General features: G+C 42.5%; 1 protein-coding gene across 2 annotated transcripts in view; it reads left to right on the forward strand.

The window, feature by feature from the left end:
• LOC104138505 (arkadia (RNF111) N-terminal like PKA signaling regulator 2N) overlaps positions 1 to 8,162 on the forward strand; it is a 46,481-nt gene extending 38,319 nt beyond the window's left edge. The window contains exons 4-6 of one of the 2 annotated variants that reach the window (XM_068926213.1): positions 1,233 to 1,359; positions 2,964 to 3,023; positions 5,143 to 5,225. In XM_068926213.1, coding sequence (XP_068782314.1) covers positions 1,233 to 1,359; positions 2,964 to 2,991 — 155 coding nt within the window. In that variant the 3' untranslated portion in view covers positions 2,992 to 3,023; positions 5,143 to 5,225. Of the gene's footprint in view, positions 1 to 1,232; positions 1,360 to 2,963; positions 3,024 to 5,142 lie in introns of both variants that reach the window. The other variant, XM_068926211.1, reaches the window with a different exon arrangement.
• Positions 8,163 to 13,206: the final 5,044 nt, after the last annotated feature.

Below are 13,206 nucleotides of genomic sequence, written 5' to 3' on the forward strand. Positions count from 1 at the left end.
ATATCCTACTTATCTGCATTAGAAGAGAGAATCTTTCTGAAATAGACAAGTCTAGTTTTCATACCCATTCTCCCTGCTAAGACTAGCTTCCAGTTAGGCTGCTGAGTTTTCATGATGAGGACAGCAATACTGTAAGCACCGAGATTGGTGCTCATTCTCTACTTTTTTTGATTCATTCCCTAGATCTCCACGCAGCCTTACATGGAGTTCTCTCCATGGAGCCTTACATGGGTTTAGGTTTGTCATCTGTGCTGAATGGGGCTGAGGTTGCACTGGTGATCTTGATATGGCAGTGTATGTCATACTCTTCAGTCTTTGGAGTCACTCTACAGTTTTTATTCAAAAACTATCTTTTTCTGGGACAGATTGTTCAACCCATTAGTATGCCCTTGAAAGGGCACGTTACCGCGATAGTCCCTGTGCTGCCACCCTCCAGTGGCTGGGGAGACACCTGCCAACTAAGTAATGAACTGGAGGCCTGGGGTAAATTCCTGATGAGGGAATTCGGGGTCGCACTAAAGACCTTGAGACATTGCAGTCAGCTCGTATACGTACGGGGTTATCGTCATCTGAGAAATAAGATTGTTTCCTGGAAGATGGTAGAACAATTCTGCAGGCAGAAAAGGTTGGTTGGCAGAAGAGTCTTAGTTTGGTTGCAGGAGACGTGGCTGGCTTTGGACTGTCAGCTGCGTGGAGCAGTGTGACAGAAACTGATGGCTTTGTTGTTTTTTCATTGACTTGCTTCCTCTGGTTTAGAAAGATAATGACGCTGAGACAACAGGACTTTGTTTTTCCTTAGTTTGTGTGATGTTTCCATCCATCCTGTAGGCTTTATTTGTCACAATATCATTGGATTTGATTTATTGACAGTAGTTTGTCGCATTGTCCTATTTCAAAGATGTTTAGGAACAGTCTAAGTCTTAGCATTTTTGTAAAACAACGGTTGGAAGACTAATTACAGCTAAAACAGAGAAGTTCTTGACACATTAGTTTGGCTATTGAGATCTAGACCGTCACTAGATCGATTGAGATTGAATAAATCCAGTGATTGTCATCTATCAGGCTGTCTTATGCAAACTGAGGGTTGGAGAAAATGATCTAGTTAGACTTTTCCAATCTAACTTTTTCTATCTTTTTTTTGGTTGGTTTGATGAGAAATGCCTTTCACAGCTGATTTCTGAGTCATTTAAGCTGTTAAACATAGGCCGTATTTGCATTTTCCTAACCTATAGGTCATTTGGATCCAGGATACCTTGCAAGTGACAAAACCTCTTCTGGTAATGCCCAGATCAATGAAGAAATCAATATCGCCTCTTCTGATAGCGAAGTAGAGATTGTTGGAGTTCAGGAACATGCCAGGTATGAATTTGCTTTTCTTCCTTTTTCAGCTTAAATATTTATTTAATTTTGTCAGAATAAGTGTATTGCCAAAATTAACAAAGTGAACAATTGCTGGCTTTCAGTATTATTTTTATCCTTCCATGGCTGATGTGAAAAAGGTAGCAAGTGTTGCACTTCTTTTTTTTCTATACTACTGGTCATGGTAATGTCAAAAAGTGTTTTTCTTTAGAATGATTATCATCTTCATATATATTTAGATTAAGCTCATGGTTCAATATCAAACAATAACAGGTTACACATATTTAATATTGAAATTGGGAAACATTGGTAGGAATTCAGTCTTTAAGGGCATAATGTCTGTATGTAAATACATAGACCAAAATATTTGTGTTGATCCCTGTTTCCTTTGGAAATAGTCACCTACCTTAAGCATTTAAGTACTTTCCAATTCATTTAATTAATCAATTGCCCTAGGAGTAAAAAATACTATCAGTTTTGCAGTGGCTAATGTGATAAGATAACGCCTCTAGCCTACAAATACATCCTTATGAATCTTAGTCTTATCTCAAGATACAAGATAGTTCAAATCCCCGAACTAGATCAGCGATAAGGAGGAAAAGGTAGATGAGGAAGAGAAAATAGATAAGGAAGTCGGAGGTTTCTCAAATTCTGATAGCTGCCCAGCTCTGCTTCAGCTCTTATTCTAGATGGGCATGTTTTCATGTCTCTTCGTCGTTAGTCTAGGGTCCTTCCTTGGTTTAAGGTATGATGAGACAGTTGAACAAGACTGGCATTTCCACACAGAGTGGAGAGTTCACTTTGTAAAGTAAAAATAGTTGTGATTGTAAACACACGAATTCTGTCTAAAACTAGTCCGCTGCCTGATGGATGTTTGGAGGAGGAAAGGAGCTTGAGGGGCATGGGACAGAGCTTTTTGTCCGTGTTCCTTTACCACGTCTTCCTTGAGGAAAGGAAAAAGGGCGTGTGGGACCTAAGTTTCCAGGTGGGAAACTGCACAAATAGTGTGAGCACAGTCCAGTCCTGTTGGATGTGAAAAAAGGCCTTTTAAGGTGCTGAAGGAGGAGAGACTTAACTTTTAGAATACTGAAAGTCATTCCATGACTGACTCTTTTGGGCAGATATTAACTCCTTAGGGACTAGCCCTCCTGACTGTTTATCCAGCAGCCCCAGTGCTTGCACAATCTTTGTACTAATGACAAGTACCGTTGACTTGTCCTCCGTTAGTAGTTTGCGTGTGTCCAGCACTATATACGTGCATCCCTTCTGCTTGAGGTCCCCCTTACAAAAAAACTTTCCACGCTGATTACCTCAATAATATTTAACATGTACAACAATGGGAATGTTAAATAAATGTACAGTTGCTGTTTAAAATTAGTTTTGGTAGATATGGACCTATTTTGCATGGAAATAATAATTCATGCTTCTCGGCAAGGAAGACGGACATGTAACGCTTTGTTCTTGAAGCACGCTTCCCTTGCTGTGCTCGCCTTTGTTGATGTAACCGCTCTGCCGTCTATCAAAGACCAATTCTTGTCGGTTCCGATAAATACTTGCACGTTTTGGTTGCCTGAATCCTATTTAGAATTTTATTTCTCTTGCAGGTCTAGGCTTGCAGTTATGAAGTATTGATGGGCTTCTGACAGGGTTGTCGTTTGGACAAGGTTTAGGTTTTTGATCAGTATTTTTGCATGCTTAGTTAGTATGATGTTTGGATTCAGTTTTTTGCTCACACTTTTTTTTTTTTTAATACTGTGCTCCATATTTCATGTTGTTGGATTGGTGTGAGTCGTGAAGCTCTTTGAGTTTGTCTATGGTTTGTAGTGTTTCAGATTGCTAGTGAATTGGTGGTGTTTCTCATCATTAGAATATTACTTGGCATTGACTTAGGACACCAAATCATATTTTGCAGTTTATTTTAATTTGTGTCCAGTAAACTTTTTATCATGCATGTATATAAAACAGTCCTCCTCTGTTTCTCCTGTTTCTCTTTTTTAATATTTTGTTTCCTTTACTTGATATCTTCCCCTTAGTTACAGGTTGGAAAGCATGTTCCCTAAGCTACTGTTTGATTGAACGTTTTGTTCTTGGCTGCTTGTGTGACTTGTTTGAGGGTATACACTTTTATTTTTGCAAGGTATCATTTCTGTGAGGAATTTTATAGACTACTTTGTGTCATCTGCAGGGAGAAAAGTTAGCATTAGCTTTGCATAAGCACTGAGAGGACTGCTCTGTATCAGAATGATGGACCATATATAACACGTGTCATATATATTTTACTTGGGTTACAGTTTTTCCTTGTCAGTTATGCTTGCAGGTATTTCTTCTTAAAGTTTTAAAAAAAGATTCCCTGCATTTGTTAGAGTTCCAGTCTCTTATTACACATTTTTTGTAGGCATGTGTTTTAGGTATGTATTTTAAAACTGAAGAAGTAATAGAAAAGTCATTCTGAACATCACATCCAAAATGAAATAGCGTATCTGAGGAAAAAAATGTGACATTTATATCCCGATACATTAGAGCTTGGAGAATGAGATTTTCCATTCTGTTTCATGAAACCGTCTCCAACCGGAGACGAGAGATGAGCATAATCTAAGTAGTTCAGAGAAACTAAATTAAACCACCTAGAATCAAAACGAACATAACGTAAATGTCAAGAAGACTTGACCAGTGTAGAAGACTCTGGTTTGTGAAATGCAGTAGCTGTGCTATCATAAGGAGGTGGGCAAAGGTTGCCCAGCAGCCAGACATCTCCTGCTTGTATAGGCAGCCAGGAGCAGCTGCAGCACCCACCAGTGCTTACAAGAGCAAAACAATTTTTGAAGCACTGGGTATAAAGTTTTACTGGCAGTTGTTTAAGATTTCCAGCTGTGAATGGAGTGACAATCTTAAAGACTCCGGTAAATTCTTGTCGTTAGTTCATCGTATAACAAAATTAATCTTTCTTTCATTTTATTTTTTTCTAATTATTATTATTTTGTACTCACTTGTCACATATCCATTGTCAATATAACAAGTAAAAACACTGTGCAAATAAGTAGATGTGCTTCAGTTCAGCAAGGCACTTGAGTGTATGCTTATCTTTAAATACGTGATTTAGTCTTATTGACTATAATTACTGAAAGCTTAAATGTTTTGCTGAAGTGGGGCTGTACTGATATACAGTGAGCATTTCCAGTATGTTTGCAATTTTTGAGTTAAGATGACCAAGTCAAAATCAAGTATAACAGCTGTAATAACGTAGGTACAAATGGCTCTTGTAATTATTGTACTGTAAGTATCATTATGTCCTTATTTTAACATGGTTTTGATTTCATATAGAAACAAATCTTTTCTCTTTGCCTCCTCAAAATTTTGTCACTTCGTTTTTTTTCCTCTTTTTTGAAGTCCAGCGGGTAAAATGACTAGCTGGAAACCTTCTGAATAGTGCACAGCACTGCATGTGATGGGGCAGACTTCTTCAAGATCCTTGGGAGCCATGCACACGTTTCATAAGAAACATTGCTGTACACCCACTGGCAAAATTAACTTCTTAAAAAACCCAAACAGTATAATTTGAAGTTTAGTCTCAGCTTTCTTACTGCTAAACTTGCAGATCAGTAGGTATTTAAAGTGTCATGGACTCTACAAGTGGAAAACCCCCAAGGAAATTTTGGAGAGGGACATGTTAACAAGATGCAAAAGTGGTTTTTTAAAAAAAAAAAAAAAAAAAAAAAAGAAAAAGAATCTGGTGCCTGAAGTGAATAGTAGCTTTAATCCTTTTTGCTTTTTGCCTTGCTACAGGTGTGTGCATCCGAGGGGAGGTGTGATTCAGAGTGTGTCTTCCTGGAAGCATGGCTCAGGCTCACAGTACATTAATGCTCAGCAAACGCAATCATGGACAGCTGTGACTCCCCAGCAGAATTGGTCTTCACCCCCAGAAGTAGTAGACCTCACTCTGGATGAGGATACCAGACGCAAATATCTACTGTAACGCGGTGTCACTGTGTTTTTGCCCCCATCCCTTCTCCCCTTTGTGGCACAGAAGTTCATTGGTATAGCTTCAGCTTCAGAAGCCCTATTCCCGGCATTATGAAATGCAAACTCATGAAGATTTCCATTTCCATACACATGTAGTGTCATTTTAATATCATGTTAAACATTTGTACCTTCTCAAAGGAGGATTCTTCCCAGAATTAAAACCCAATAGCTCCAAATTTAAAACACACACATCTACAGTTACTAATTTTTTGTGCATGTTAATCTGAAGAAATAATTGTGTATAAAGTTCTGCTCTCCCACCCTTTCTCACCTCCAACTTCAAAACATTTTTAGTACTGGGTTTGTTTGTAGAAATTAGTGTTTTGCTGTGTGCGCCTCAGTGATTTTGAGAAATGCTGTGTCCTCACTGATTTCGGTGGAGCTAGGGGTATCCAACACTTCCGAAAATTGGGCCGAGAGTATTTATACCCAAGCTGATTTGGTTATGTTACCAGCAAGAGGGACTGTCTGTAATGCAAAAGGCCCATAACATATGCACTGAACAGCTTTTAATTAAAGGATTTTTATTTTCGATATAATTTATAGTTTACACTCTTTTCAGTGCTGAGTCTTCTGCCTACTTGACTACTGTGTTTCACTGATCATTTCCCACAGCTTGTTACAGTCTCATAATAGTAGTGACTTAACTAGCAGCTGCGTATTGCAAAAGCACAGAAAATGGCAAGTAATAAAAAGGCCCAGCATCCCTCTCCATTTTAAATATATCCGAATTTTACGTATATCTGAATCTTGCCTGGGGTAGGGGAGGGAGGGAAACAAAACATGTTGCTCAGAGTCCTCATTTCTACTGTTTGCTTATTTGCTTCACTGACTGTCTCAAACTTGTAAAGCCCCTGTCTGGCAAAGCACTTTAGCAGAGGAGCAGCGTTAAGCCCCGGCAGTTCACTGAAACTAGTGGGGGCATTCAGATGCTTCAAAATCTGCCCTAGAGGATGTTGCAGGATCAGGGCCTAAGTTTGTAATTGTTTTTTAACTAGCTCTGCACCATTTTCCTGGCTTTAGGTCATGTCTCTTATCCTAGTTTTGGAATTGCTTTTTAGGGTATGATCCAGGAAACGCTTTCTACCAGAATATTTACTACACTGAAATCAGTGGAGCTACTTATCTGAGTGGCCACGATTTTCTGTAGAGTATATTGAATTTCCTGGCCCTTCGTCTGTCATTTTGAGGCTTTCTCAAGGCAAAAACCAAAGACTGAAAAACAAGATGATGTTCACTTTAAATGTCTATTGTGCAATTAAAATGTTCCTTTATATTCAGATGTTTTTAATGGAAATTTTATACAGCTCTATCATCAGATTTTTGCCATTTAAGGCTGAACAGGGAGTAGACAGGACATGAGAAGTCCCGTTTTGCTTTAGTGTTGGCTGGTTTCGAAATTTATTTGGTTTCCAAAATTTTTCTGTGGGCAAAAAAAAAAAATAGGAAATTAACTTTATCACATAACTTTAAAAATATATATATCTATGGTGGTATAGTTAGCAACAAACAGCTTTTTCTTTAATAAGCAGAAAGGTTATGACTGCACTTTAAAGAACAATTAGTTAAGGGTTTTATATTCCAGTTTAAAGCTTTCTAAAACATTGAACTGTGATAAGTGTATTGCATGACCAGAAAATATATGTGGTGCTTGTAGTGACCGATTTCTGTCCTGGGGGGGTGGGAGGGAGTGGAGCGAATGGAGTCCGTGCTCATTGCAATCGGGAAAAGCCTGCGTCCTTGGGACGCTCTCGCAGTAGCGGCTATTGATCTGTTTCTCCTCATTTGTCAATCGTGCAACTCCGCCGGCGTTTCAGTGGCCTAGCACTCATGCTGTCAGTTAACTTTGGAGCAGTGATTTAGTGTGGCTGCTTTTTACTGTTTCATGAAGTCTTTTGAAAGATCAGTTTTGAAGAAAGCTGCAGGGACCCATTTGTAGTCCTTCTGTTCAAAATGCAAACTAACTATCTGAGGTTTTTTTTTTTTTTTTTTTTTCAGTTTGTATATGATGTGACTTCCATGTATATATAAAAAAAAGACTGTGTCCTAACCAAACTTCCTCCAATTGTGCACTGTGTTTGTTTAAACAAATCATGTATTGTAGTCTGATGCAGGTTTTCTTTTATTTAAAACACTACATATTTTCTTTTATCCTTAACAAATTTTGAAAGGGTAGTGATCTGAAAACCACAATCACTGGATAGCTAAGAAATATATCTGTGTTTTTGTTTTACTTTTTTTGTTGTTCGTTTCTTGTTTTCTTTTTTCCTTTTCTTTTTTTTTTTTTTAAAAAAAAGAGGGCAAAAGGTGCCTGGACGTTTTTGCTCTTCTCAGCAGGAAAGTGAGATGTTAGCCATTGTGTGGCTAAGAACCAATGCACTTGGGGCCTGATCCAAAATCCGTTGGCGTTGACGCGGGGCTTTCCATGGACTTCAGTGTGCGTTGGCTCAAGCCCTCCTTGGTTGAGCAGTTCCTGTGTTGCTGGAGTTTGAACTCGGAATCTTCTCTAGTGAAGACGAATCATCGCTTAGATCGTAAATGTTTAAAACGTGCGACTCTAGTTACAAAATTTGATTCTTGACACTCATTATTTAGTTCTCGTTTTCCATCTAGTATTTAATGGTCTTTGGAGAAAAAAAATAATAATAAAACAGAGTGTTATATATATATAAATATATATATTTTTGGTGCAAGATGAGACCTTCTGTTTTTTGAAATAAGTCTGTAGCATAAAGGTTAAACTATTTTAAGACAAAATAAAATAGAGTGTATTATTTAAACAATATCATCATGTTGGTGATTTTTTTCCGTTTTCCTTCAGTATCCTGCTGTTTGTAGAGTCCCTAAAATAAACCCTTTAAGCTCCGTGACTGGGTTACAGTTACCCAAATTCAGCGTTACTCCTTCTGACATGTGTTTATTTTGAATGTCTAGAATGTAAACGTGATTTCCAGACCACAGAAGCTTTCTTTTATCTCCTAGACCAGGGCAAGAACAATATTTCTGATTATAATGCTGGCGGGGGTGCCGGCGGATACGCAGGTAGCAGTACTGTGAGGCCCCTGTCCATCGCACCCTGCACTTCTAGCAATGCCGTTTCTGTGCAGTCGCTGTCTTCAGGCACAAAACATGCTTTTTGGGTGCCCACGCAGCCTCCTTACTGCCGTTTCCGCATTTAAAATGGATGGGTAGATGAGGCATGAAGCGCTTGCCAGGTCCTCGCGGACCACAAGAGATGGTGCCACGCTGAACAGGGTTTTGGGAACCACCAAACTACCAGGGAATTCACTGCTTCAAAGGAAGAGAGTGACGGTAACTGTACTTGCATCGTGCTAAACTTAGTGCCCCATTGCCTTCCAGTCTTCTCAGCCTAATATGGAAGTAGGAAGAAAAGCAAACAAATTATTTTTCCAGCTTGTCCTGTGGAGAGGGGAGTTTGATTTAGTTCTGGTGTTTTTATCAAACGAGAAGGCTCTCACTAGTGTGAATAAGGAGGAACGTTTATCCGTTTATTTTAAATATCAAGATGGAAAACGAGAGGGAAGTTGGTTGGCTTTTCAGCCCCATTGAGTTCTTGGCTTTTGTGAATCTTGAAAATACAAATTATGGGCCTGGTGGTTGTTTCGGGCACTCATGCAGAAATCAAAAATTTCATTTCAGGCGTATCGCCAGCTGAGGGAGAGCAGCTGTTTGGTGCAGATGTGGAAAGATGAGAGCTGACATATTCCTTAAATATTTTTTCTCCACCACCAAGAGGTACCCTGAGTGTTTGGACTTCACCATACACAGTATTGAATGCTTAACATTTCTCCTTAGTCACTCAACACATCCTTCATAGCTTGGACTAGTTTGCTTTATGTTGCCACTTAGCTTTATGGGAACCGTCATTTTTGAGGTAGTCTGAGAACTGACCAAAGCTTGCCGAGCAGCTTTGATTTATGTTGCTTTTCTCAGTGAAATCGCTGGAATGTAGATTAATTTATTGGCTGAAAATACAGTTTGTCTGCCCTGAAATGGGAACTGCAAGGGCCTGAGTAAGTGAGTTAGCTGTCCAGTTCCCTGGAGGAGCTGTAAATTCAGCACCCTTTGAGTTCACCACCTCCGCTTTCTGCAGTATTGCTGCTTTTTCCCCTCTCCTTTTTGGGCCATAGTTTGTGAACGTCAACTTGCTGTAGCTTTCTCTCCGGAGCATCACAGGAACGGAGCTGAAATTTCCCTTCTCTGCAAAGGCAAGGAGCAGCCCTCCTGCAAAATGCAAACTTTTGACAGACAAGTCCTGCATCTAGATGGATCCCGAGTGAAAATAAGGTGAGTGCCCTCCTTTTACTGGAACTGAACAGTGGCTGAGGAGTCTGAAGCCTCGGGTCTATATCCTGATAACGGTGAGCTTATCAAAGCATAAATGCGTTTCTGCGGCGGATGCCCGTGAACGGTAGGGGTACGTCGTCAGCCTTCATTTCATCCGAGAGGAAGCCGGGTTGCGCTCCTCGTAGCGCGACCCCGCAGACGGGGAGCACCCTCTGGAGCAGAGCTATGGGCCAGCGGCTTGTTGGCTCCCAGGCTGGCTTTTTTGTGATGAGTCCACTATTTCCCTAGGAGACAAACCCAGGGGGATGCTGCTGGCCTCACGCTATAAAAGTGCTGCTATGCTGAGCTACGACGTAGCTGTCATGGGGAAAAAATACCCTACCAGGTCACAGGGCCACCGCAGGGTTCACGTGGCTAAATGCCAAGCCGTGGGGTACGAAAGTCTGCTAGCGAGCTCTGAGCAGCCTGGCTATGAGCCCATAGCTCCCGGGGGAAAGGAGGGTTAGGGCAGGTTAATTATCCGAATTAATTCTCAGCAATCATATCTTCTCTCATTCCTCCTTTTGCTATGCCTAAAGCTAAGCCTTTTAGTCTTCTCCTCAAAAAAGGGGCGCTGCACTCCCCTGAAGGCTGTAGTCCCTTTTCTCTCTGCCAATTCTCAGTCACATTCATTTTTAATGGCTGTAGGTGATGCAAATTGAAAGCAGAACTGCTGGAGTCCGACCAGCACCTTCTACAACGGGTTTCCTATGTGTTGTCTCTAACAAAATGCCGTAGAGCGGAGGATTGCGCTTGGCTTGTCCATGGCTTTGTAGCGCTGATCGCTTTTGGCTGGCCCAATAAGGGCCCCCAAACCTTTCCTCTGTTTCTCTTTGGCCAGGTCACTATGTGCACCTTCAGCTCTGTGTTATCAAACTCCATGTCATGTGTATCACTCCACCTCATCCAAGCTCATCCAGTTCTTCCAGAGGTGACAGGACTGCACGAGTCTGGGCGATCAGCAATTTTTAATAGAAAACGCCAACTTCATATGCCAAGGTCACTCGCAAAAAACGTTAAAGTAGCTTAGTTTCAAAGCTGATCTCTCTACGGGAGCCAACGTCTAGCACGGTCCCCCAGTATGCATTTAATTGCCTGCATCCTAAAATATCCCGATGTCCCTCCTAGCTGCAATGACGGCCCTTTGGATCACCCCAGGGCTCTGCAGCGTGCACCTCGAGGAGAAGCTGCCGTTTGGAAACGGGGAGGCGCGGGAATTCCCCGTCTGCGCTTCTGGCTACGCAGGAGGTTCTGGCCCTTTGCGTTACGCTCCGGCAGTGCTACCTACCGCTGTCCTGTGAACCCAAAGAGGACCTTTACCGTCAGGGGTGGCAGGGCCGGAGGGAGGTTTTTAAGACCCGAATAGGACCTGTGTTGCCCTCGCATTGGGTGCGGTGTTCTTACTCATAGCTCATCTTACCTGGCGCAGGATAGGACAGAGATTCATGAAAGTATAATTTTACTGCTTCTCCGCGTGATTGCCCTCCCCATTCAAGTCCAGTTATTCACGCTCTCCCTGGGCTGCCCGTGACAAAACCACCAAGTAAAAATACCCCTCGAGGGACCTGCGCCAGTTACAAATCACCCGCCGAACGCTCCACATCTATTTTCTGACATCTCACCAACCCTTCAGCTCTGCCAGCGTTTTGCACCTCTAATGATTTCTATCATCCACACAACGAAGCGTTGCAGGACGCAGTGACAGGCTGGAAACCATCTCCTTCGCCGGGCTGTCGTTCTCCACTCCATTAGCACCATCTCGTCCTCGTTTCCGAATTGCTCAGAGTTGCAACAGTCCATCCGAGACCTCTGCTAGCAGGGAAGGGCACCGTGAGAAAGCCTGCAATGAAGCAGCCGTGAGGGCTGATGAACAGATTTGGGCAAACGGATGGTTCTGCTGGGCGTTTGGGGTTGGCACAGCGAGGGAGCCTGTAGGTCCCACGGACAAGTATTTAGGGGGAGCAGTAATTTATTGGTAATTGGTAGGTGACTCCTTGACTGCTCCTGCAGCTTTGCATCTTCTGGAGGAGGTGGCCGACCCCCTGAGCAGAAAGGTTGCCTTTCACACTGTGGGAGTGGACCTCAAACGAGGGGCAGCCGTCAGAAATCACCCTCAGTTTGTCAGAGAGCAGAACTCTTCAGAGAACTGTTTTCGGTCTGTTTTGGTCTTAAAGTACCTGGTGGGTCTGGAAAGGTAAGAGCAAGAGATTATCTGGACAAAGTTCTGGCAGCTGAGCAGACGTAGGAGGAAGAGTTTGGAGAAACACCTGCATTTCTGTGCTTTCCCAAGCCAGCCTCGCAAACTGCTGGCGGTTTGTTCTTGCAGGTCCAATTCTCCCTGAAACAAAGGAAAAAAACAAGCCTTGAGAGTCACCTAATGCTTAGGCATCGTGTTGGGCTTGGGGAAAGCCAGAGCAGCCGGTGGCCAGGGGCTGGGAGCACTGTGGCTGTATGCGCTTGCTGTGTTTGTCTGTGCTTTGCAGTGTTTGTTTTTGGATGTTTTGTCCAGCATCCCCAGAATACAGCAAATAACCAGCCACTCCACCGCTCCCCGAGGGAGCAGCAGCCCTTTATCTGAACACCTAAACCAACCTCGTGGCTTTTTGGTGTCTAGAGGCTTCAGAGAAGGTGCGACGCTGCTCAAATTATCATGCATTACTTACACTGGAGAGAGTAAACAGATGCCTTCGCTTAAATAATTGAGGACGCTGTGTCCTTTTCCTGCGGTGTGTCCTTCCGTGAGCAAGCCAAAGGTCTTCTTGCAAGGTGCTTCCTTGTGGAGCTACTCACAATTATGTCAATAGGCGGTGTCAGACATAGCGTTGACAACACCACCACCACCAGACCAGCGAAGCAGAGGTCTTTGTACCGATGCTGATGTATTAATTTGCCTTGGAGGCGTCTCAGCACCGTATTCGCAAGCAAAGCTTTCGTAAGTATACAGGTAAACTGGCACGGTGTGATTCATTTTAACTCCCTCCTCCAGCACGTCTCTGCAAAACCTGCTGGCCACACAGGCTGTTGGAATAGCAAACCAGCACCATTGCCACCAACCTTAAGCCCCAGTTTATCTGCACAGGCTGTCAGACATACCCTCAGTGAAGAGCATCAGGTAGCCCCAGTGCAGCCCTTGAACTCCCTTTCACCACCTGGGGCCCTGACCTGTAACACCTGGCACATGATTAAGTGTCAAGGAACAGCATGCTGCCCTACCACTGCTGTAGGAAGACAAAAAACTCTCAATATTGTTCTTAATTCACTTTTTTCCATCATTATGCCCACTGCATACTATTTATAGGTCAGAATTAAGGCTTTTCTTGGTTTCTCAGGTGAGCTGCAAGTCCAGACTCGGTCTCTGGGTTCACCCTAGGCTTTGAAGTCTGCTGTCTACCTGCAGTGACCAGGGTATAGGGGGAGCTTGCAACTCGTGGGATCATGGCAAGTCACCCTCAGGGTGAATTTACTGCTTCTCTGCTCCAT

This window comes from Struthio camelus, chromosome W (genome assembly GCF_040807025.1).
Source record: "Struthio camelus isolate bStrCam1 chromosome W, bStrCam1.hap1, whole genome shotgun sequence".
Lineage (NCBI taxonomy): Eukaryota > Metazoa > Chordata > Aves > Struthioniformes > Struthionidae > Struthio > Struthio camelus.